Below are 23,223 nucleotides of genomic sequence, written 5' to 3'. Positions count from 1 at the left end.
CCGGATATGGCGTAGCTTGATACACTTTTGTTGTTTCTTTTTCATTCACGTTGCCAAATTCCGGATTGAGCGGTCGTCGTCTCGTTTTCCATCATTCCAGTGTCATTTTTTTCTCTCATAAAAAACGATGTTGGAAATGAATAAATAACTAACGGTCGTCGACCTGCCGTATTTTCGATGTTTTGCTGTGAGAATGTTCTTTTCTTTGGTGATGCGTCAGTACGTGTATAGATGGCAGTAAGCCAATGAGCAATCTTTCTCACAAGTGTTTTCAATGAGCACATTTTTGGGTTCACAATTTGAACAGAAAAATCCCTACTGAACAAAATCTTCCTGAAATGACATCACAGCAACAGCACCCTCAGTTGTCTTAAAGAAAAGTAATTTTCACTAAAAAAAAAATTAACCAAAAAGGGATGTCAAATAGTATTCATACATTTAAAGAGGAGTAGAAAGTGGCACCGTGAAAGTAGGCCTATGTTCCTAAGAAATATTCATTTCATGAACCCTTTAAAGAGTTCAAGAGGTCATTTTCGTACCTTATCAGGGCGAATCCAGCTTCGGCTCAAATATAAGGGGTGGGGCCTAGCTGTCAAGAGGGAGGGGAGTAGAAGGCATGTGGTACATTTTCTGCATGATTTTCCTATTTTGTGGCCAAAGGGGTTACGACCGTCTACCCCCGTACATCCGCTACTGCACAAATAATTCGGACTTGGCACCTTGTTTAATGTTCTATGCATCATTGTTTATTGGTCGTCGACCTATTTATTCCCTTTTAAAAAATGAAAGGGTCTTTTTTTTCACTGATTACATATTTTTAAGAAATAATAAAAACTGTCTTCCGAGTTCCAAACCTTAATGCGCCAACTCCCCACTCTCCCGATATTTTTCTCCACGCGAAAATTGATATCTTTGTATTTACTCAAACAGACGCTCAAAAACATGTCTTCCACTCGGTGTTTGATATACATTTCTATTTTAAACAAATGAAATTTATATTTTATTGCAAAATCTTGTGAGTAAAAATGTTCAACACGGTACCTCAAATTCGTTCTTTTAACAGTTTCACTCTGCGTATGTGGTTATAGAATTCTCGGGGTGGATCAAACGGGGACTGCAGGGAAATTGTTGTACAGTACCTTCAACAAGTCAGTCTTATTAAAGACCGTAAGGACAAAACAAATACTTGTGTTCAGACAAAATGTATCTACATAATGTCTTTTACGATACAAAAAAACGGAAGCTGAGTATTGAAAAAAATATATCATGTTGATAAAAAAGTTTGAAGACTTTTGTGCATGTCATCAAATTTAGTTAGCCTAAACAGAACTAGTTTGGATACGACTTTGACCTTAAGTTTAAATTTTTGTGTGAAGAGCACACAATCGCAATACATGTATAATCATTTACAAGTTCTTAAGACGTACCATTAAATGCAACACAAAAAGTGTATACAAATGGAATATATGCTTTTATAAAAAAATAGAATATACAATTATATGACCTATATAATGATCAAGAATAAGTTTTAACCAAAAAATGTCAAAACGATCAAAAGTATGCTTATAATAACAGTTGGTTTTGATAAAGACTCTAAAAATACACATAGGTGATGAACCTCAATAATCAATTTGCTTCAAGCCTGGCACCTTAGGGGACCTTAAGCCTCTTTTACATAGATTTACATACGGATTCGTCGATCCTCAAAAAATCTCTCAGTAAATATCATAACCTCATGAACATCTTAATACCTCAAATTACATGAAATTATCCTTACATCTCATGTCTGCTGTTAGATAAGTGATTTGTCAATGCCTCAATAAGCCTCAAGCATTTTACTGATAGCATGGTAGTGCCCCAGTGGGTTCTCCAACAAAATATCAAACTCTTTCACTAAATATCAAAACCTCATGAACCTCTAAATGCAATATTAGCCTGAATATATCCATTAACCTCAGGTCTCCTGTTGGCTTAATGATTAAGTGCGGTAGTGCCTGAGTGGGTTCTCCAGGATGTTATTGCTGTCAGCATACCACCAGCACTCCCTGGCTCTGTCCTCTCGAAGGTCCATCCTCTCTGAGATGCAGACGTCCAGGCGCTGGCCAGCGACCGTGAGGGAACCTCTCCTCCTGTCACCTTCTCCAGACACACTGTCGGCATCCAGACGTATCTCACGACGCTCAAACTGGCCTGGGTTCATTGAAATGGCAAAAGGAGTTTAAGGGGAGAGAGTAAATGGGAGAGAGTTATTTAAGGTTTAACCTCGAGGCACCCCAAACAACCCTAAAGAACCCCGTAAAACGTCAGATAAACCTCTAGTTACTGCGTGTTTAATTTCCCAGTAACGACACAGTCGTTATTCACTGAGTTAGAAAAAGGTTGGCGCACCTATCCACCATTATTCATGTTATTGGCACCCAAGGCCCTCCATCAATTATTACCCTGGTCATTGGGCCAATTAAACATCCAAACACAATCTCAGCTCCCTGGGAGTATACAGCTCGATGCTATCAATTCGACCAAAGCAGCTAAAATCTATCACAGTAACCATCTCTGCCCTCACAGGTACCCATTTTGGGCCGAAAGAAGCAATGAGTGACAAAGAGCCTTGCCCAAGGACACATGCACCACGACCCCAGGCTGGACTCGAACCCACAACCCACAAACCCTGCAGAAATAACCTCAAACCACGAATAAGTCTTTTCGGAGTTCCAACTGCGCATTCGTAACCTATGACAACGCGCATTATTTGTCTCACATGGCCTTTGACATCATCGCGCCACTGACTTTACAAAAAGGCTGCTTGTGCATTGTGGGTACTGTCAAAGGGCATTTGAGACAAACAATGTGCGTTGTCACAGGTTACGAATGCGCGCAGTTGGAACTCCGAAAAGGCTTATTCCATGCTGCAGATAGACCACAAGGCCAGGGCACTCCATATTGTACACTGATGAGTCAGCTACACTCCAAGCCTCTACTCGAGTCACAGCTTTAATTTTGAGATTTATGTAAAGGTACTAGATTGCTTTAATGAACGGGATTTTTCTGGTATTTTTTTTCAGAAAATGGAGCCATACGTATCTCACTGGCTCAGAGGAATGTCCTATTCGTTGACTTGCACAAAGACTTAACAATCTTAGACTTAGACTTAGCAAAATTTATAACACTTCAGAATCCTTACCAATGATGCCATCCACCTGATCAGACAAGCCTTGGCCGTTCTTAATCTCAAGTCCAAGGAAGTCCCTCTTGTATTCTGAGCTGTTCCCTACTCGCTTCTGGATGACCAGTGTGATGTCCGACCCGACCCGGACGGTCAGCTGTTGACCAGTCCTGACTGAGACTTTCAGGCCTTTCGCTTTGACCTTCCAGCTCCCAGTCCAGGGCAAGGTGACCGTTGGGCCGATGGCGATGCCATCTTGGGAGACTTCAAGGCTACCATATTGGAAGGTCAGAAGGTCGAGGACAAGCGGTAAGGTCTCATTCCCATTGGGCAGGTGATTGGTCAAGTAGGCACTTGCCATGCGACCACTGACAGTCAAACCTACAAATACCGTGACAATAGAACGAGCAAACAAATAACAGGGGGTTCTACTGTATCAATACATACAATGACAATACAATGACGAATATGACAATGACCCTGGCACGACAAAAGTTATCAGAGCAGTTTATACTAAAATATTATTACGACAATACACTGACAAAAAAAGTAACAGAGCACTATACTGAACAAATCATCGGCAAAAAAAGACAATGACAAAAGGAAAAGAAAATTATCACAGCACTTAAATATATTAATACAATGATAATAGGCCTACACTGATGTAGTAGTAATATTTTTGTACAAATACAATGACAAAAAAGACAATGAAAACACAATGACAAAACATTAACAGAGCAACGTCCACGGGTTTGTTAGCTGACTGAGGCTTTAAAACGGGAGTAAGACCTGCCCCCTTCCCCTCTCTCTTCACTGAGGCCCGGCAAACTCACCTACAACTGGGTCATCAATGAGCTTGTATACTTGGTCTTGTCTTGATTTGAGAGTAAAGCACAACGCACCATCACCCTCCATGGGCATCACAAAGGTAGCAGAATATTTGCGCTGTGGTCCCATGGCTGCATGTAACAAATAAAATGTAAAACCTTCTATTATAGGACATGTGTTTCATGTAGTTGTGATGAAAAAAAAAAACAATCACCACTCCAAACCCCAGCTCATATGATGAAGAAGCAAATCTCACACACTTTGGCTGCAATACCTTTAGAAAGCTGCTCCTTCATCCTCCGTGGCCCCGACTTCCTCTTCCTAATCATGGCACACTGAATCCAACCAAAGAAAGTCATACAATTTCCCACAAAAGGAAAATGTTCCAATGTATTGTCACATTGATCCCTTGTAAATAGCTTCAAAAGTGGTTAATCTCAGAGGAGGGTCGAGTTGGTGTAGTGCATGGTTCTTTCCTCGCCTTCCACCTCAATGGCCCGCCGTTCTAATCCTGCCCTGGTCCACATGTGGGTTGGATCAGTCCCTACCCAATCCCGTGGGTTTTCCCCAGATCATTCCTCTGAGCTTTTCCTCCCACCTATACACTGTAATTTCTTCATTTAATTGTCTTCTCCTACATATTTCTTCAGGTTTCCTCATAGTTGCGAGATGCAGTGCCTCAAGCCGGTCTCGGATCGACCTTCGATTTGCTTGCGCCGCGACAGGAAAACTCAGGTCGCAAAAACATCGACAATTACTTTGTTCCCGACGTTGGTTCAAATTAGACTTAACGGGAATGCGTGCACAAATAAAACGAACATTTTTTTACCTGGCACATGGTCAGCAACAAGTCCTCTACCTGAAAACACACAAAAGAAATAACCATTGGTACCAAATAAAAAAGAGAATAGTGCCAAATCGTAGCTGGATACAATGAGAACGGTTCCCCAACAAAGAGAATATTAGAACTGAACAACAACCCAGCAAACTATTAAACACTTTCTGAACGTTTTCCGAACATACCTCTTTCGTTTTGAGAACGTCTAAAAAAAGTTTTTAGGACAGCAGTTTGTGGACACTTGAACGTTTTTTTTTTTAACTTTTTTTGGGGGGGCAACGTTCTAAGAATGTTTTTTTGAAACGTCAGAAACCATTAAAAACTTACTAGTAGTTACTAGTGACTATATAAAACATTTCGGACAATGATTAATTTCTGACGAGCCCTAAACATTCTTAGAATGTTAGTGGAACGTACAAAACGTATTACAATTCTAAAGACATGCCAAGGACCTACATAAAACGTTTTGGACGTTCATAACCACCAACTGACGTGCCATAAACGTTTTTACAACTTTACAAACAGTAAAAAGCTATATATGTAGTAAAAACGTACTTTTGACGTTCAATAATTAAAAACAACAATGGTTCCTCGGTAAGAGAGCAAAGGAACCCCACTTGCTGTTGAATATAATACGACCATTAATTATACCCTAGAGAGTAGAGAATAATGGTACTCCTCTCAGTAAAGAGAACAGTAATGAACCTCACAAGAAGTGTTGTTGGATACCATTGTTCTCTTTGCTGTTGGGTATTGTAGAATTGTTCTTTTAGTTGTTTGTAACCATTGTCATCAGAGAAAAGCCTTCAAAATTGGGCGTAATTCAAATAGTTTGAAGGAAACAACACTCGGAATATTAATGCAAAAAGTGTAAGGTGAGTAACAATGGAATTTCCATTCATATTAATATATCCATATAGTGGACCAAGGGTGAGTAGCATTGGTTTAAACAGTTTTCTGTACTCCTCATGTGATAACATTAATTTGAGAAACAAAATTCTTGGTGCTCTATATTTGTGGGGCACGCCCCCATGCACCCCACCCCCATGCTGCAGGTGCATTCAGTCAGTAAGGCAGGTTGGCAGTCGGTCAGTCAGTCAGTGACTTCTTTAATCCGAGGTAAAGATACCGGCCCTTTGGATTTAGCGGGAAAAGAGGGAAATTGGACGAAAACGTTACGGGAATGTGTTGCACAATAAATCAAATATCTTTACCTGACATATGATCACCAACATGTCCTCTATTTATTGGATCTCTATATATTGGATCGTCTGAAAATACACACTAGAAATAACGTTTTGTACCAAATAACGAAGAGAAGAGTAGCCTATTCGTTGCTGGATACAATCAGAACAATGGCTTCCCAGAATACAGAGAACAATGGTACCCCAACAAAGAGAAGGAATGCCAGAGAGTTCATGCTCCAGGGCCTGAACAGTTTGATGTGGAAGAAGGCAAGCACGCACAAAACGATCGCAATACACCATAAACGCATTGCAATGATCACACTTCAATATGTCTACCTTGAACTTACAATTCATACATTCGTGCATCGAGCTAGTAATTACAATGGGAATCCCATGCACAATTGTTTTCTCTGTACGTGCTGCATGAGGATTAATTTGTCCTTCGTGCAAAGGGATGGAATGCCTGAGTTTGTTTTTTAAAAACATGAAAAAGCCTGAAATCAGACTAAATGTAGCCTGAAAACAGGCATCCCTGATTACACTAATATTGGAACCCAACAACAAAAACAACGATGGTATACCTCGCAACAAAGACAGCCAGGATGGCCCACTCGCTGTTGAATACCATAAGAACATTAATGGTACCCCAGAATGTAGAGAACACTAATTGTACCCCCACATTAAACAGGCTAATGGAACCCAACAACAAAGAGTACTAGAACTCACCTCTCTGACGCTCGCGCTGTCGGCGAGATGGACCTGTGTGGTAAATAACCAAAGTTAAGACTTTTATGTTATATTTTGTGAAAAACTACTTTCTTTGGGCAAAATTAAGCAAACCCCTTCCCCTCCCTTGATTTTGGGGCTAATTTTGTGCACAAAAAAATCTGTCTGGCTGGTGGACTGTTCCCTAATATTAAAACTGATAGGGTGACGGGAGCCAGTCTTCCCAGCAAGAATTGAGTTATTGTGCTACCTCACAACGAAGAGAGCAAAGGAACCCCACTTGCTGTTGAATACCTTAAGAACATTAACGGTTGGGTACAATTGTTTACTTTGTTACTTTGTTACTAAAAAATTCCGGCGCTACGCGTCGTGAAAACTAAATTTTCCCATAAACGTCGTGTACACAGAGCAGAATTACCATTCGTCCATAAGAAAAATATGAATAATTAATTAGCCATAATTCCAAAACCCTTTGACCTATAGTGACGAAATTTCTTGGGTATGTTCATGATGAGTTGCTCTATGCATGTACCGAGTTTCAAAATTGTTCGTCACTCGATGGTCTAGATCTTGGGGGCGGAATCCGCCCCCCCCCCCCCCGGCTGAGAGATGGTCAAAATAACCCGGCCCTTTTAGGGTTAAGCTAGGGCTCTACACCATTTTTGGATTCTAGATGCTCTGTAGTACGATCCTGAGGTAATTTCTGACCACTTTAATCTCATCTTTTTGTGAAGAAAAGGTGGTGGTGTACACAGTGCCTGCCTTTAGTGCGACGTCACTTTAAACAAACAAATGGGTTCTTTGTTTGGGGGGGGGCATGGCTTCCGTCCCCCCCCCCTTCCCCGATCCGCCCTTGGGTACCAACAAAGAGAATTAGAACTCACCCTTCTTCTGACGGTTGGGCCGTCGTTGAGATGGACCTGTGCGGTAAATCATCAAAGTTTTCGCTTTTATGTTATATATTTTACATGAATAACTACCTTCTTGGGCACAATTATAAACACATACTTTTTGGTGAATCGACTCGACTCGAGTCCCTGAGGTTAAATGACTCAATTCAAGACACTGCCAGCAAATGACTCAACTCGACTCGAATCACTGCGAGCACAATGACTCGACTTGACTCGAGTCCCAAATCGGAAGAGCGACTCGACTCGAGCGAAGGCTAGTAATTATCGAGTCTGGGCCAAAAATAAAAGTAAAGCTTTGCGAAAAATATTTGCAATGACTAACGGTTAAATGTTCACGTCAATTTGCTAATATAGTACGGTACAGCAGCCACTTTCCGTGTACAAACATACAGCGTGTCACAGAATTCCATTATCTGGTTCTGGATCGCACACAATACCCCGGAACCGGACTTAGGCCTAACACATTTTCCAAATCATAGTTTTATCATTGGCTTTGGGCGATTTATATTAAGCTCTTGGATTAGAACGCTGGCAGTATGCCCTCCTTTTAAAAATTGAATAGATACATGCCCACTTTTAAATAATCAGAAACAGTTTTGTATAATGCAATTTGGTTTGGATGTTGTCAGCGATCAGCGAAAAAAATTCTAGATCCCAAGTCAAACCAACCTATATAACCGAAGTTTCACTTCTTGTTAACTGGTATACAGTTCTTGCTTTTATTTCTTACATCGTTTTAAAATATTCGTGACTCGAATTGACTCGAGTTTTGTATTTAATTCAACTCGACTCGACTTCACACTGTGACTCGACTCGACCTTCTTGACCTATAGACTCGACTCGACTCTACTCGAGTGAGAGTCGAGTCACTTCTTTAAAGTCGCAAAAGCAGTCACTTGTTACAACTCTGCATTGTTCTCTTTGTTGTTGGGTATACCATTGTTCTTTTTTGTTGTTGGGTTTTATCAGACAATAGTTCCTCAGTACAATGGGGCTCCACAACAAAGAGAACTAAACTCACCCATGTTATGAGAGACGTTATGTCGGCGAGGTTTAAAAGTTTAAAGTTGAAAAGTTTGTTTTATTTCACCTTTAAAACTACCTTCTTGGGCAAAAGCAACCCCCCCCCCAAAAAAAAGCTTTTCTTTGGGAGGCTTTTGTGCACAAATAAATCTGCCTGGCTGGTAGACCGTTCCTCAGTATTTATACTAATAGGGTGACGGGAACCACTCTTCCCAGCAAGAATTGTGTTATTGCTGAGAAGCATGGTACCTCACAACAAAGAGAGCAAATTTAGGCAACTTCATTTGCTGTTGAACATGAATCCCATAAGAACATTAATGGTACCCCACAATGTAGAGAACAATTGAACCAAACAACAAAAACAACAGTTGTACCCTACAAAAATAAACATATGAGTCCCCTTTCTTCTCGAATAAGTAAGAAGAAAGGTACCCTAGAACGTAGAGAACAACTAGCCCTCTTAACAAAGAGAACATTTCATGAACCCCCACACAAATAAAGTTTTGTTCAGTATCATTGTTCTCTTTGTTGTTAAGTTGGGTATTTTTCTTTCTTGTTCGGTACCATTGTTTTGTTGCTTGTGGGGTAACATTTTTTCTCTTTGTCGTTGAAAATCATTGTTGTCTGTTATGTTAGGTCCCTTTATACTCTCTTTGTTGTTGGTATCATTGTTCTTTTTGTTGTTGGGTTTGATGACAATGGTTCTCAAGTATAATGGAACCTCAAAACAAAGAGAACTAAACTCACCTATGTCAGTTTCCTGGATGGGGCGAGAATGGAGGCTGTGTCGCCCTGTGTATAAAATGACCAAAGTTTACCCTTTGTTTCATTTCACCTGAAAAACTACTTTCTTGGGCAACAGCACCCCCCCCCCAAAAAACAAAACCCTGTTAATTGAAGCTTATAATTCAAGAAGTCGTTTACATCTGGCCGTTAGGTGGCGCTAGCCAGACACTGGTCCCACACTTTTGACGAAGGGTAACGATGTTGCTTGAAACAGTCGAGAATAAAAGAGTAAGGGTCACAATCAGATAAACCTTGAATCAAAAAAGTAATGGAACTGATAGGTTGGCAGGAACTAGTCTTCCAAGCAACAATTGAGTTATTTGTCAGGTAGCATCATTTGAAAATTTTAAAAGAAATTATTCCATAGCTACACATTCGTCACATTATTTGTTCCATGCCTCATTCAAAACTTGAATAACTTTGCGTTACAAGAGATATAGCAACTGCAAAAACAACTTTATTTGTCATGGACGCGGAACGCGCAAAATCTGAGACAAACAAAACTTAGTGTACAAAAACTCCATAGGGTTGTCTGAGGACGTGACTAGTTCACAAACGGCGATAGGTCAATGATGCCAGAGAACAAATCATTAAGACTTACCAACGCCTATTCTAGATGGGCGGCGAGGTGGGGATGCAGGTTCTGAAATCTCAGACGCCGGCATTACTGAAGTTTAAAAGAAAATCATGCAACCATGAAGTTTGAAGTTAGTTATTTCCCAAACTGTAATAAGTCCATGGACAAATCCAATATGGTTGTTTGGGGAGGCTAACCACCCCTTCCTCTCGACAAGTTGTTATTATTTTACACAAGAGTAACACAAATCCTGAAGATAGTTAAATTTGCTGAATAACGTTGCAAGTATTGTGTTATAATTGCTTCAGGCCTCTGCTCTTTTTATGCGTTGCCTTCAAAGCCTCCTCCAACTCCCTATCTCCCCACCCCCGCACAATTTTCTGCTCTCATTATTCTTCAGTGACTCGTGACTTGTCAGACTTGACATTTTCGACTCGTGACTTTGATTTCAACCAAATGACTCAATACTCAAACCTCAAAAAGGATATACTTTAACATGTTTAAAAAGACTCTTACGTGGCAAGTAGCAAATTTCAGGTTTTGTTGGGGGCACCTTAGGGGAAACTTGGGAACACTGCCCCCCCCCCCCCCCCCCCCCCCCCCCCCACTGCTACGCCACTGAATGTTGGATCAACGTGACCGTCCGTGACAAGTTCCTTGTGCAATATATGAAGCCCGGGAAGGGACAGGGTGGATATTTTGGGGGGGAATTTGCTAATTCGTTCGCACGAATTCCTAATTCGTTCACACGAATTGCTAATTCGTTCGCACGAATTGCTTATTCGTTCGCACGAATTGCTTATTCGTTCGCACGAATTCATATTTCGTTCGCACGAATTCCTAATTCGTTCCCACGAATTCCTACGCACGAATTGTTAACTCGTTCGCACGAATTGCTATTTCGTTCGCACGAATTGCTATTTCGTTTGCACGAATTGCTATTTCGTTCGCACAAATTGCTATTTCGTTCGCACGATTTCCTACTTCGTGGGAACGAATTGCTTACTCGTGCATCCAGGAACGCGTTAGTAATTCGTGGGAATGAATTAGTAATCTGCCGAACGAATCAGCAATTCGTGCGAACGAATTAGCAATTCGTGCGAACGAATTAGCAATTCGTGCGAACGAATTAGCAAATCCCCCCCCCAAAAAAAAATTCTACCCTGTCCCTTCCCGGGCTTCATAGCAATGCACTTTCAGAATAACATAAGTTGTGCATACATTGTCCCACACGGACAAAGCAGTGCTCGCGGCGTCTTCCTCCTTAATTCTGTGGCTTTTGAAAGAGGACATAAAAGTACCATCTACAGTGTCTGTGCACGGATTGCATAGTAAACACGTACCAGGCGGGTGACTAAGAATCATTACTCTTTCAAATGCAGGCCGTTCAACCCTTGGTTGCGGTTTTCCGATGAGGGCATCCTCCTCGTCGGGCTTGACGACGACCAGCGACGTCAGCGGGGTGACAAAGTGGTACTTGAGGGACAGCTCTAGCGCCCTCTGTGTCAATTCTGCCTTCTCGCTGTCACCGACCGCCGCAATGCGCTTCTGCAGGAGCTCCTTGATCGTCAGGAAGGCCCACAGTCGCTGGGCGAAGTTGTTCACAGTGTGTGGGCTGAGAAGAGCGTGACTTTCCTCCTGTCAATGCAAGCAGGGTGGATAAATGCTTCAGTCAAATCAATGTGGGGAATATACTGGGACACAGCGAGGGCGGATCCTGGGGGCCCAACATGGGCCATGCCCCCCCCCCCCCCAAAAGAACCCTTTTTTGTAAGTGACGTCGCAATAAAGGCAAACAATGCATACACCACCGTCTTTTCCTCAAAAAAAAATTGGTTAAAGTTGTCAGAAATTGCCTCAGATCGCAACAAAGCATCTAGAATAAAAAAAATGTTTGGGGCCAGTTAAGTGGGCCCCGAACCCCACGCCGTATTATTTTGAACCCACACATTTTTTTTATCTTTGCCCCCCCCCCCCCCAAAAAAAATTGTGTTCTGTATCCGCCCTTGGGACATAGCTGGCGTAGTGTTCCATATTGACGTTGGTTCATTCCGCGCCTCATACTTTTTTACAAAGTCTTTCACTACCAGCATATTGTTTAAATATATTTTCAAACTTGTAATACATGTAACACAGCAATCAATCAAATCGAGAAACAAATATTAATTTTGAAAGTACAGTGAAGTTGTCGGTTCAAACCTTGACGTTTGTCTCAAGCTCCAGCTGAATCTCAACCCCACCAGATTCAGCGGCCACCACACAGTTCAGTGTGTTTGGCAGGTCATCGTTGGCCGCTAGCTGGCCGGCTACCACCAACTCCGTCCCCTCAAAGTAAGTCGGGAAGACAGTCTCCGAAATGCTGTTGACGTTGACCATGCGGGCGTCATACCTGATCCTAACGTTGACCAACAACGCAGTGGCGACTTCGTCGAAGAATCCCACGAGTTGCTGACCGGCGTCCGAGTCCTCCTTGATCTTCCGCGCCAGGCCCTTGTTCTGCAAGGAGAGCTGTTCCAGGAACGTGTAGTCCACGTTGTCTCCGAACCCAAGGCAGAAGAGAGAGAATCGGCCATCCAGACGACGCCGGATGTCTCTGCTGATGGCATGTGGTTCGGTCAGTTGTCCAACAGTTGGCATGCCGTCCGTCAGCACGATGATAAGGTAGAACTTCCCGACGGTGGAGAGATCATTGTTCTGGGCATCCTGCAGCATCTCGATGGCATCAACTATGCCACGATGGAGGTTGGTACCTGTGGTAAAAGTGGGGCATGAATTATATCGATAGACGTTTATTTGCAGCGGGAGGGAGAATGTTGTGCCCTTAATGACAGCAATTTCATAAGGAGAATTCTCGACTCTCCAGGTTAAGTTGCAGAAAAGTTTATCTGCAGTAAGCTCACTGAACTCAGAGAGTTATAGTCCATTATCATGTTGCGGCCATGAGATTTTTTCCCATTCAAATCAACGTAACCAAAGAGAGGCTGGAAGGAAAAATAGTCTGGTTCCTTTTGCACAAAAAACATTATCATTCAGTGCTGTTATTGGATACAGGGAAAATGACTGAAATGGTGGCAGCATGATGAAGGTCAATTGACAGGATTTGGAACACCTTCACACCGGAATCATCTTGTGATAACATTTTTAGTTTTAAACAATGCTTATAAGTTCATTGCAGGAAAATTTAATGAGGTCAACAAAATTATTGCTCAACTTCTTTTCAAAAAATAACCTTAATCTTCACCAAATTTGCAGTGCAAACCAAAAAAAAAAAGGTAAATCTATACAAACCTCCTCTTGCGTGCAGCCCTTGTATTCCATCTTTGGCAGATTCAATGTTCGCCTTGTTGGCAGGCACCATGCGAGACCTCCACGCTCGGGTCGAGGAGGAAAAAGTGATGATACCAAACTCGTCCTTCTTCCGGAGATCGGAGAGGATGGTGTCCATGGCCTCTTTAGTTTGGCGGATCTTCGTTCCGCTCATCGATCCACTGGTGTCCAGAACAAAGACGACACTCTTCTGTATGGGCAGGAACCCTCCCTCTGGTGAAAAATGGTGCACGAAATAGCCGTTGAATATCTGTGCAGAAGAAAAAGACAACCATAATGATTTTACAAAATATAGTCTGTATTACCTGTTTGGTTTTTTTTTGTACATTTTTTATAACATCTGCAAACTTCTTAAAGTGATTATGCTAGATTCGTGATTAAAATAAAAAATTGATTAAACCAGTGCCCACCTCTACAACCGGAAAGACCCTAATTGTTTTTGTTTAAGTTGTAAATAAAAAATATTTTAAGTTCATCTCTTTTATTAAGAATGTAAAACTCCAACAAGGGCGTTCCTTTTATTTGTGACATTACTTGCGGATGGCTTGTGATTTTTGTGTGATTGACTTGTGATTGACTTGCGATTGATTTGTTATTGACTTGTAATTGACTTGTGACAGACTTGTGATTGACTTGTGATTGACTTCTGATTGACTTTTAATGTTTGTACGAATGACTTGTGATTGTTGTGTGATTGAGTTGTGACTGACTTGTGACTGACTTGCGATTGACTTGTGATTGACTTGTAATTGACTTGTGACAGACTTACGATTTGACTTGAGATGCTACTGACTACAAATCCAGTTCTTTACCTCAATATTCCCTGCATTTTGCCTGTGGATGACGTCATAACGCAGAACAAACTTGCCAAAGTTGCCACTGGTGGACAGAGCTTCCTGCTCCTCAGGGGTCGGGTGAAAACGTACGCTGACGCGATCACTGTGTTGGCCCTTCAGCCGCGCCCACTCTGGCCGCTGAACCTCTTCGCTCCCGTTCGTCAGGAGTTTCTTGACGAAGAAATCCACGGATTCCTCCTTGATTCCCTGAGGCTCAGTGATGTGGACATCAACTATAAGATGGTCAACGGTCTGCAGAAAAGAAAGAAAGTCAGCTGACAGATTTACGCGATTCCAGTGAAAAAAATAATGTTTCAGTAATTTCTTTCCCCCAAATAATTAAGTTAAATAATAAAGTTAAAAATAATTGCTATAAATTTGTGCAGCGCAGCAAAGATTCTTTACAACAGGGTGAGTCAAAAACAAAAAGAAACCCAAATGTTGGGACCATTGTTGGTTTCAAAATCTAGGATATGAAAGCCCAATTCATAAGCTTTCTTTTAGTACAAGAATCATTCAAACCACTCATGTACTTTTCAAGTTGCGAAATCTTAAACACAACCACCTTTTTAAAGTTCTGTCCACGGATCACGAAAAAGGTGTGCGTTCTTTTAGCAAAACGAAAACAATTCACACACATCCCTATGTGATTTGGTTTTGTTTGGTTGAACGAACGCTTACCTTCTTGTGATCCGTGGACAGAACTTTAAAGGTAGAGTCCATCATTTGTAATTTGTGCATTTTGTTCGTTTGAAGCAACAAAAGAGTTCAAAATCTAATGAAGGATACTGAGCAACTAACCTGATGAAGTTTCAGCTAAGCTTCAGCTGTACATTCCGAGAAAAACAGCATTCTAAGATCTCAATTTCAAATCAAAAGTTGCTGAATCATGTTTTGAATTGTTTTGAATTGCAACTATACGCGACGTCGCGCACTGATCCGACGAATTATAACAACCGCGCGCGCATGTGCGTCGTTCGAATACTTGTGCGCGCTGCGCTGAATAACAAAACGAACTACTAATTTAAATTTTCCTACGGTGCTTCTTAAGAATCACCGTTGGAAATGCCTTCTTTCGTTGATTACTTCAAAATGACAGCTTCCCAGAAAGAATAATTTCACAGGGAGTTTAGTCTCCTTACTATCTATCAACCAAGTTAGTTTTTCAACAATAATTACGCCAGTTACTTTGCGGATGGCTGCAAATGATGGACTCTACCTTTAAAACAATGGTTGTGTTTAAAATTCTGTAACTTGAAAAGTACATTAGTAATTTGAATGATTCTTGTACTAAAAGAAATTGGGCTTTCGCATCATAGATTTTGAAAGTGCTTCACGCAGAACGTCACTAAAACAATGGTCCCGAAATTTGTGTATCGTTTTGTTACTCACCCTGCATGTATAGGCTTGCGTTGTAGTGACCTCTTTAGTAAAACACTGTAGAGTCTGAGAAATTGTTGAATCATTCTGCACAGCATTATCAAAAGGTAATTGTAACAGACAAAAGCCCTAAATGATAGGACAAAAGATTTGGACTGAGCGTAAATCTCGCACTGACCTGGCCTGGAGTAATAGAAATCATATTCTCAAAATATCCGTATTTTCTCTTCAGAAGTTCCTCGTAAGTCAGATTGAATCTCAGCCTGCTTCTTGCCTCGACATTGATGGATATGGTGAAGTCATTCTTCTCCTCAGACCTGGAGCGACAGAAATGCCAATTCAAGACTTCAAGTCCTAAACAAAATCTTGCCTCCAATGAGTGGGAGAGCAGTGGCATACCCAGAGGGTGGGGGGGGAGGCAAGTGAGTCAACTTGCCACATGAAGAACCTTGGGAAGGGGGTTGGAGCACTATTATCTTCCCGATAGAAAATCAATGCTCAACCTCAAGTATCGTTTACAATTGACAGATAAAAAAATATCGTCCATTGAAAAGATGTTGTATAGACATATACCGGGTTATGTGCGCGTCTACCCAAAATGCTTTTCAAAACCTGCATTTCCATTTGTGAAAGAGACAATCGGACACCATGGCTAGCGCCCTCTGTGTACGTACTCAGAGCCTGTTATTAGGGAATTGAAGAGATATGGCAAGGAACCCCTGGCCAGGACATGGGGCTTCCAATTCTGAGCATTTTGTGAAAGAGATTATCGGACACCATGGCTAGCGCCCTCTGTGTACGCAGTGGCGTAGCCAGGAATTTTTCAGTGGGGGGGCGCTGGGGGAGGGCTGGAACATTTCATGGGGGGGCGTCATGTAGATCAATGATAATTTTTTTAGAGACTCAAAATCTCAGTGGGGGCGACTGGGGGCGACAAGGTTTCATGGGGGGGGGGGGCTGTCCCCCCCCCCCCCCCCCCGGCTACGCCACTGGTTATACGTACTCAGAGCCTGTTATTAGGGAATTGAAGAGAAATGGCAAGGAACCTCTGGCCCGGACTTGTGGCTTCCAATTCTGAGCATTCTGGATGCAATTGGGCTCGAAAGTGGCACTATTTTGCCATGTTGTGGAGGGATCGTTTTTCAAAATGGCTACTTGTCCGCTTCGGGGAAAAAAGAGGTCGTCTTCTTTGGGTGAGAATATCTCGAAAAGTCAATGGTCAACCCACCAAAAAAATGAAAAGAAATTGAAAGATGACATGTTGATCATCATTTTTCTGTGCAGCTTAAATACCTGTGAGAGTTAGTATTTTTAAAAAGAATTCTGGAGTATGGGCATTCAGCACTAGTGTCTCTGGGAATTTTAATACAAGGCTGCACCCTGTAGACCAAGCCACGTCTGAATTACTTGGCTATACGGCGTGCAAATGTACATATGCAACGGAAGTGGATGAAGCCGCTTCCCATGTAGATACTTGTATTACTGTTAGCCCTAGCCAAGGGGGGTCAGACAAGTCGACCGTTGAGACAACTCGACTCGGGACAAGTCGACCGTTGAGACAACTCGACTGTTGAGACAACTCGACCGTATGTGCGATAAATGGAAAGACAAGTCGACCGTTGAGACACGTCGACTCGGCGCGACGGCCACCAGATCGGAGCGCCCTCTGTGCATCGAGTGCAACTTTTTCCGCTCCACGTGTATACATTTCCATAAAGTCGAGTTGTCCCGAGTCGAGTTGTCTCAACGGTCGACTTGTCCCGAGTCGAGTTGTCTCAACGGTCGAGTTGTCTCAACGGTCGACTTGTCTGACATTCTAGCCAAGCAATAAGGATGTGTCGGTGGTGCCAGCTAATGCCAGGCCACTACACCCGATCTACTGGGGCCTGTACTTACGTTTGTTTGACTTGTCCGGTAGTCTGTCCCTGTCTTCTGGCATGGTCATAGGCCTGTTGGGCTGCTTCTTTCTCGTCCACCCGCGAGTTGTACACCACACCATCAGTCTCTCTGTGCAAGGTTGGAAAAAATCTTGAAGTTTAGAACTTCTCCATGAGTGTGTTTGTTGTCATTATAAACACATTGTCACGATCGAGGGAGCTGGCCAATTTTTATATAGGGCTTTGCCCTTTGTCGACATACTTTTTGTTATATTGTTGACCAAGGACTTGACGGAAGACGTCTGCGATCGTCTTAGCAAATCTCTCCCTAAAGCAATATGCCATCTTAAAAATAAAAGTTGGTCAAGTTCTCACAAGGTCATTGCAATACTTGTTATGTCTTTTGTGGTTGCTATTTATAAATATTCATATGTATCTTTCTGGCTTTTTTTTTTATCTCTTTAACTTCATCGTGCTTGCTTTAATGTGGATATCTAACTTGCTCTCCTGAGTGGAGCGCTATATAGGACTGTATATGAGCATAGGAGGGTATACCACAGTCCTAGCGCTCCACTCAGTAGAGTTAATTTCTAACAATTTTCTTTTCTTTGTTTTAACAGTTTGGTCCTCTTACCTTCGTTTCGTTTTTCACATATTTAATCTTACGTAAAGTTTGATTTTTTATAAATATTTTGTTTTAAATTCTTTGACCTATTTTATTTTATTCTTTAAGAATTTTGGTTTTGTTAACTGTTTTCGTTGGTGTCCATGTACCCTTTTAAATTCATTCAATCATTTATTTTAATGTAATCAGGGCCCTTAAGAATATCAGTTTAAATAATTGAAAAGGCTACCCTGTCGAAATAAAACTAGTATACATGTATATAAGTCGACCACAAGTCATTGAGTCAAGTCAAGCTACATGGTATTCAAATGAGCGGTACATATTTTACATCGCCTGTTGGTTTTGATCTTACACGAGATTGACTTGTGATAGACTTTGGATTCCCGCTTGTGACCTAGTGATTGGCGATTGACTTAATTGGGGTTTTGAAGGACTTCAAATTGACGTGTGGTATCACTTGTGATGCGACTTTTGATAGACCTGTGACTTGACTTGTGATGGGCTTCTGATTTGATTACACTTGTGATGGAGTTGTGATTTCTCTGGTTATGGGATTGTGATTTGACTTGTGATGGACTTGCCTTCAACTTGTGACTTGACTTGTGATCATGGGCGTCGCGAGGATGGGGGCAAGGGGGCCCTAGTGCTCCCTCTGGTTTAAAAGTCCCTGTCCCCCTCGAAAAATGATAAATCGAATGATACGCTGGAAAAGTACAGGGATTTCGGGGGAAAATGTGCTTTGCCCTCCTCTAGAAAAATCCTGGCGACGCCCATGCTTGTGATGGACTTCTGACTTGACTTATGATTTGACTTGTGATGGACGTGTGATTTAAATTGTGATGTTTCGACTTGTGATTTCGCTGATGATGGACTTGTGATTTGACCTGTATTGGACTCGACTACAACTTTTGGAGAAGCCTTCAAAATGCCCGACTTACATCAGAAAGCCAGATATGAAGGCCTCTTTGGGTAGTTCCATGTAGAAGTTGATCTCCTGGCTCATCTCTGCTGGGTTGACCACAAAGCTCTCAACCACTGTCTTAGTGAAGCGAGCCGTCACTAAGGATGACACTCGCAGTCCACGTATCTTCAATGGCTGTGCATGCACATGCACACAAAGTTTACAAATAACAAAACAAAATCAAACTACCCGGGTATCCATAAATTAATTTTCTCCGTTAGTCAAACTTCCAGATTTTTTTTTTTTTGGGGGGGGGGGTGTTTTCAGGGATAAGCACTAGGCAGTGCAAACTTGTACCAAAAGAATCAAAGAACTACATTTACAAAGTACAGTAATTATAACATACATTGTGTGCACTCTTCGGATTTGAGGAAAATTTACAAATTATTAAGAAAGTTATGTGTCCTTGATGAATGACCTACAATGGCATCTGGCACTGCTGTCCCATCAAGGGCGTCAATTGCTTTTCAAAAAGGGGAGGGGACATTCCTTGATCAAAACTAATGGGAGCGCGAATGAAAAAGAGTTAGTTGACCAAGTAGCTGGCAATCCTTTTCTCAGCAACCCTTCATCCTTCCCCTAACCTTGACTGCAATGGGCCCACTTCAGGGCCCCGGGGAATTTTGGATTCTAGACGCTCTATGGTGCGATCTGAGGCCATTTCTGACCCGCACTTTAACCAATTTTTTTTTAGCAAAAGATCATCATTTAAACATCATTTGTTTTTAGTTTGGAGTCATTGAATCATATTCTGAGCTAAAGAATCAAATATAGTCTACATTTTTTTTTCTGGGACGGAAACAGTGGGGAGGGGGAAACAAACGATATATATCCCCCACTTTACAAAGTGGGGGGGGGGGGGGGGATGTTCCACACGTCCCCCAACCGATTGATACCCATGTGTTCTATAACGTTTCATCCTTTCACGGTAAATCTTCCAAATGAAGCGCTAGCCCTATAGTATACCTTACTTGAACTCTTAATGGGGGAAGCATGGTCTTCAAAAGTGCTGGCACCCCTTTTTGTGTGCAGTCTGTACATTAAACCACGTTTATACCCCCTCCTCTTTAAGCAAACTTCTGCGAATATAAGAGCTTAACTTTAAACACAAGAGGATTTGTTTTGTCTTACGAGAAGTATCTACAATATTCCTGTTAAAAAATATATACACAAAGATTTTCAAAATGACTGTTGTTTCAATAAACGTTTGCTTCCGACCAAAGTCTTAAGAAATGTATAGTCTTACCCTCCGGTTACGGACAATCACATCAGGGTCAACTAAATCTCTTTTGGCACGCTGGAAAAATAAAGAAATGAATCAAGATGTCAACAAAGAACTACGTTTTGTGTGTAAAATAAAAAGGAGACATATTTGAGTAAGAATACGGAGAAATCCAAACGGAGGATAGATTGGTGGATGGATATTAGTCCAAACTGTTTTTTTTTTATGTTCCCCAGTCCCTGGTAAGCACCCGTCCCTATGTTCCCAGTAGGCTCATTTAAGTCCAGTGTTCCTCGGTTCCTTTTATACAGGGTGAGTCAAAAAAGCGGAACCCAAACCCCCAAAAATATATTTCACATTTAAAAAAAACTGGAAAATAATGACTGGAAAGCCAACTTCATAAGCTACTTTTAGATGAAAAAAAATCACTGAAATTGCTCAATCCGTTCAAAGAATATCACCATTTGAACGCAATGACCCTAAAACCGTAAAAAAAAAAATTAAAGCAATCGATTGTGTATTCTGACTGTTTGGAACAAAACAAAAAAAAATTCACAGAATACTTGTTTTAACAACTGTCAACAACTGTAGTACACATTATCTTTATTAACAACCCTGGTTAAGCAAACAATCTGATTTATAAAATCCACTTGTTGAATATTTTTAACTTTTAAACTGTTGTTTTATCGCTGGTGATTTTTGAAGGCAATTGTGACGATGATTCTTGAAATCGCATTTTTGGACGAAAGAGGTTTTATGGTCATTGTGTTTAAATATGATATTCTTTAAACGGATTGAACAATAATAGTTATTTTTTTATTTAAAAGTAGCTTATGAAATTGGCTTTCCAGTCATTATTATTTTTGGTGCTACATATTTTATTTTAAATATGAAATATAATTTTGGGGTTTGGGTTCCACTTTTTTTTTTCCTTATCCTGAACGTTCCTCATGTCTCTTCCCCGGACCTTAACCCTAACCCCAACCCTAACCATATAAAGGACTTCATAGCGAGGAACATAGAGACCACAACACTGTTTGAAGTTATTTCAGAAAAGGAAATTGTGAAGTGTGCGAGTGTATTAAGGAAATGATTTATTTGGGTCGGACAGGATGAGTTTGTTGACCAAGTACCTGGCAATCCTTCTCCCAACAACCCTTCATCCTTCCCCTAACCTTGACTGCAAATGCAAAAAGTGCATGGGAAAACAACTCAAAAACTCAGTTCAATGAAAAAATGTTCCAATCCTAAAGTTTCAGCTCAGTGGGTATTACACATACATTCTGGAATTTGTATCCTTGTGGAGTCATTTCTTTGCTCTCGCGTACTAAAATTTTCGAGTTTGAAAGTGATTTTCAAAATGCTGCTGTTTTAACCAGAAGTAATGTCCTGGGCTGAAATTTGGGCTTAATATCCCGTTCCTGAAATCATGACTTCAATTTGCGACGAACCAACACGCATTGGAAATTCCTAGTTTTTGAGTGAAATCCATATCTATTTCGTGATAACCTGGTGGAGACGAATTCCCCTATTATTGCTCCGTGAAGACGTATACAATCCCTTGTTCCCTATTGTACACATGCCTCCACAGGGCACCGTGCACCAGATCACTTTTTTGAGAACACAATAAAAAAGCATGCACAACCTATGGATAAACAGGTATTATCCCATGTTTATCTCCAAGGAATTATCTGTCCACCCATGTCCACCAAAGCCCATACTAACCCCGCCTAACTCTTCAGAATTTAGATTTCAACAGCGACTCATGAAAAGGTTGTCCCTTTTGTTTTTCATAAATACAAACTTAGTCACCCTAGTGCCCCCCCCCCCATCCCCGAAGACAAAAATAATTGCATAGTCAAAAATGAGACACAAGAAAAACACACACACATTTTTAAAGTAGAGTGGCAGTTTGGGGGGAGAGGGATATTCTAAGAAAAACTAATTAATTGATTCAGTGCTTTTGAAACAAGTGCAAAATATTGCTCACCTGCGATGCTTTATCCAGCGATGCAATGAAAGATGGAGTTTTGATGGCACGATGAGGCGCTGCATCATTGCACCAGAAGGTGGCAGCAAGAATCATCAATAGCGATAAATCTCGCATCATCTTGACAGAGATGTGCAAACAGCTGAGAAGTAGAGGAAACGATTTCGAATGAGTTGGGCTAGCTTCCACCAATGACATGTTACTTTATACAAGCACCTGTCTTTAGGTCAAGTATTTGAAACCTTTTATAAGGCTATAATCCTGGCCAAATCTCGCTAGGCCCCAACCCCCGCCCCCGTTCAATGTTGTCTCTCATTGCGCGGTGTGTGTTCCATCAGCTGGAGAGAGCAACATTGACCGGGGGAGCGGGGGAGTGGGTGACCGTGGCAGGCTCAGGAAGTGTCCCAACCATTTTGGCCGGGATTGTAGGTTCAGCAAAACTGTAAAAACCGTCCACCCAACTCCACAACAACTATGTAGTTTAATGGACATGTATGGGCGTCTCGGGGTGGGGCGAGGGTGGGGCGAAAGGTGGAAAAGAAGACGAGGGGCGAAGTCATATTGCTCTTAATTTATTGCACATTTAACAACATGGGGGTCCGCAGGGGTGTCAATGGGGGTAGGGTGAGCAAATGTCCCCCCGCCCGCCTACCCTCGAAAAATTTATAAATTGCTTAAGAAAGTAGGCCTACATGGATTTTGGGAAATGATGTGTTTTTCCCCCATCTTTGTGCATGTCCTTTACACACAACTGAACACGGCACATAATGTGACATGACAAGAGTGCAAATGAATTTGATTGAAATACCTGCATGTTAGTTTCTACATGAACAAGTATCTCATCCTGTTTAATCCTATTTAAATCCCTTTCAGCGTCATAAATATGTCAAAATACTAAAGAAATCGCACGAATGAAGAATAATTGCATAGTATGCTTGCAGTACAATGTTTTACTGATTGAAATAC

The 23,223-nt window shown here is 41.5% G+C and overlaps 2 protein-coding genes across 2 annotated transcripts; both read right to left on the bottom strand.

Moving 5' to 3' along the window:
* Window positions 1-966: 966 nt before the first annotated feature.
* Window positions 967-4,093, bottom strand: LOC119726780 (inter-alpha-trypsin inhibitor heavy chain H5-like). Its single transcript, XM_038198629.1, has 3 exons — window positions 3,997-4,093; window positions 3,182-3,544; window positions 967-2,190 (listed from the first exon to the last, which is right to left on the bottom strand). The coding sequence occupies exons 1-3, from the start codon at window positions 4,082-4,084 to the stop codon at window positions 1,979-1,981; spliced, it is 663 nt and encodes a 220-aa protein (XP_038054557.1). The 5' UTR covers window positions 4,085-4,093; the 3' UTR covers window positions 967-1,978.
* A 128-nt stretch (window positions 4,094-4,221) lies between these two features.
* LOC119726426 (inter-alpha-trypsin inhibitor heavy chain H4-like) lies at window positions 4,222-19,179 on the bottom strand. The gene is made up of 11 exons (XM_038198080.1): window positions 19,023-19,179; window positions 17,479-17,589; window positions 15,761-15,899; window positions 14,179-14,454; window positions 13,328-13,616; window positions 12,239-12,789; window positions 11,261-11,677; window positions 7,627-7,662; window positions 6,743-6,775; window positions 4,821-4,850; window positions 4,222-4,326 (listed from the first exon to the last, which is right to left on the bottom strand). Exons 1-11 carry the CDS (start codon window positions 19,085-19,087, stop codon window positions 4,222-4,224), a joined length of 2,052 nt encoding a protein of 683 aa, XP_038054008.1. The 5' UTR covers window positions 19,088-19,179.
* Window positions 19,180-23,223: the final 4,044 nt, after the last annotated feature.

Source organism: Patiria miniata, unplaced genomic scaffold (genome assembly GCF_015706575.1).
Source record: "Patiria miniata isolate m_02_andy unplaced genomic scaffold, ASM1570657v1 HiC_scaffold_2, whole genome shotgun sequence".
In the NCBI taxonomy this organism is placed as follows: Eukaryota; Metazoa; Echinodermata; class Asteroidea; order Valvatida; family Asterinidae; genus Patiria; species Patiria miniata.
Note: the sequence above shows the minus strand (reverse complement) of the source record. Positions and strands in the feature narration are given on the sequence as shown.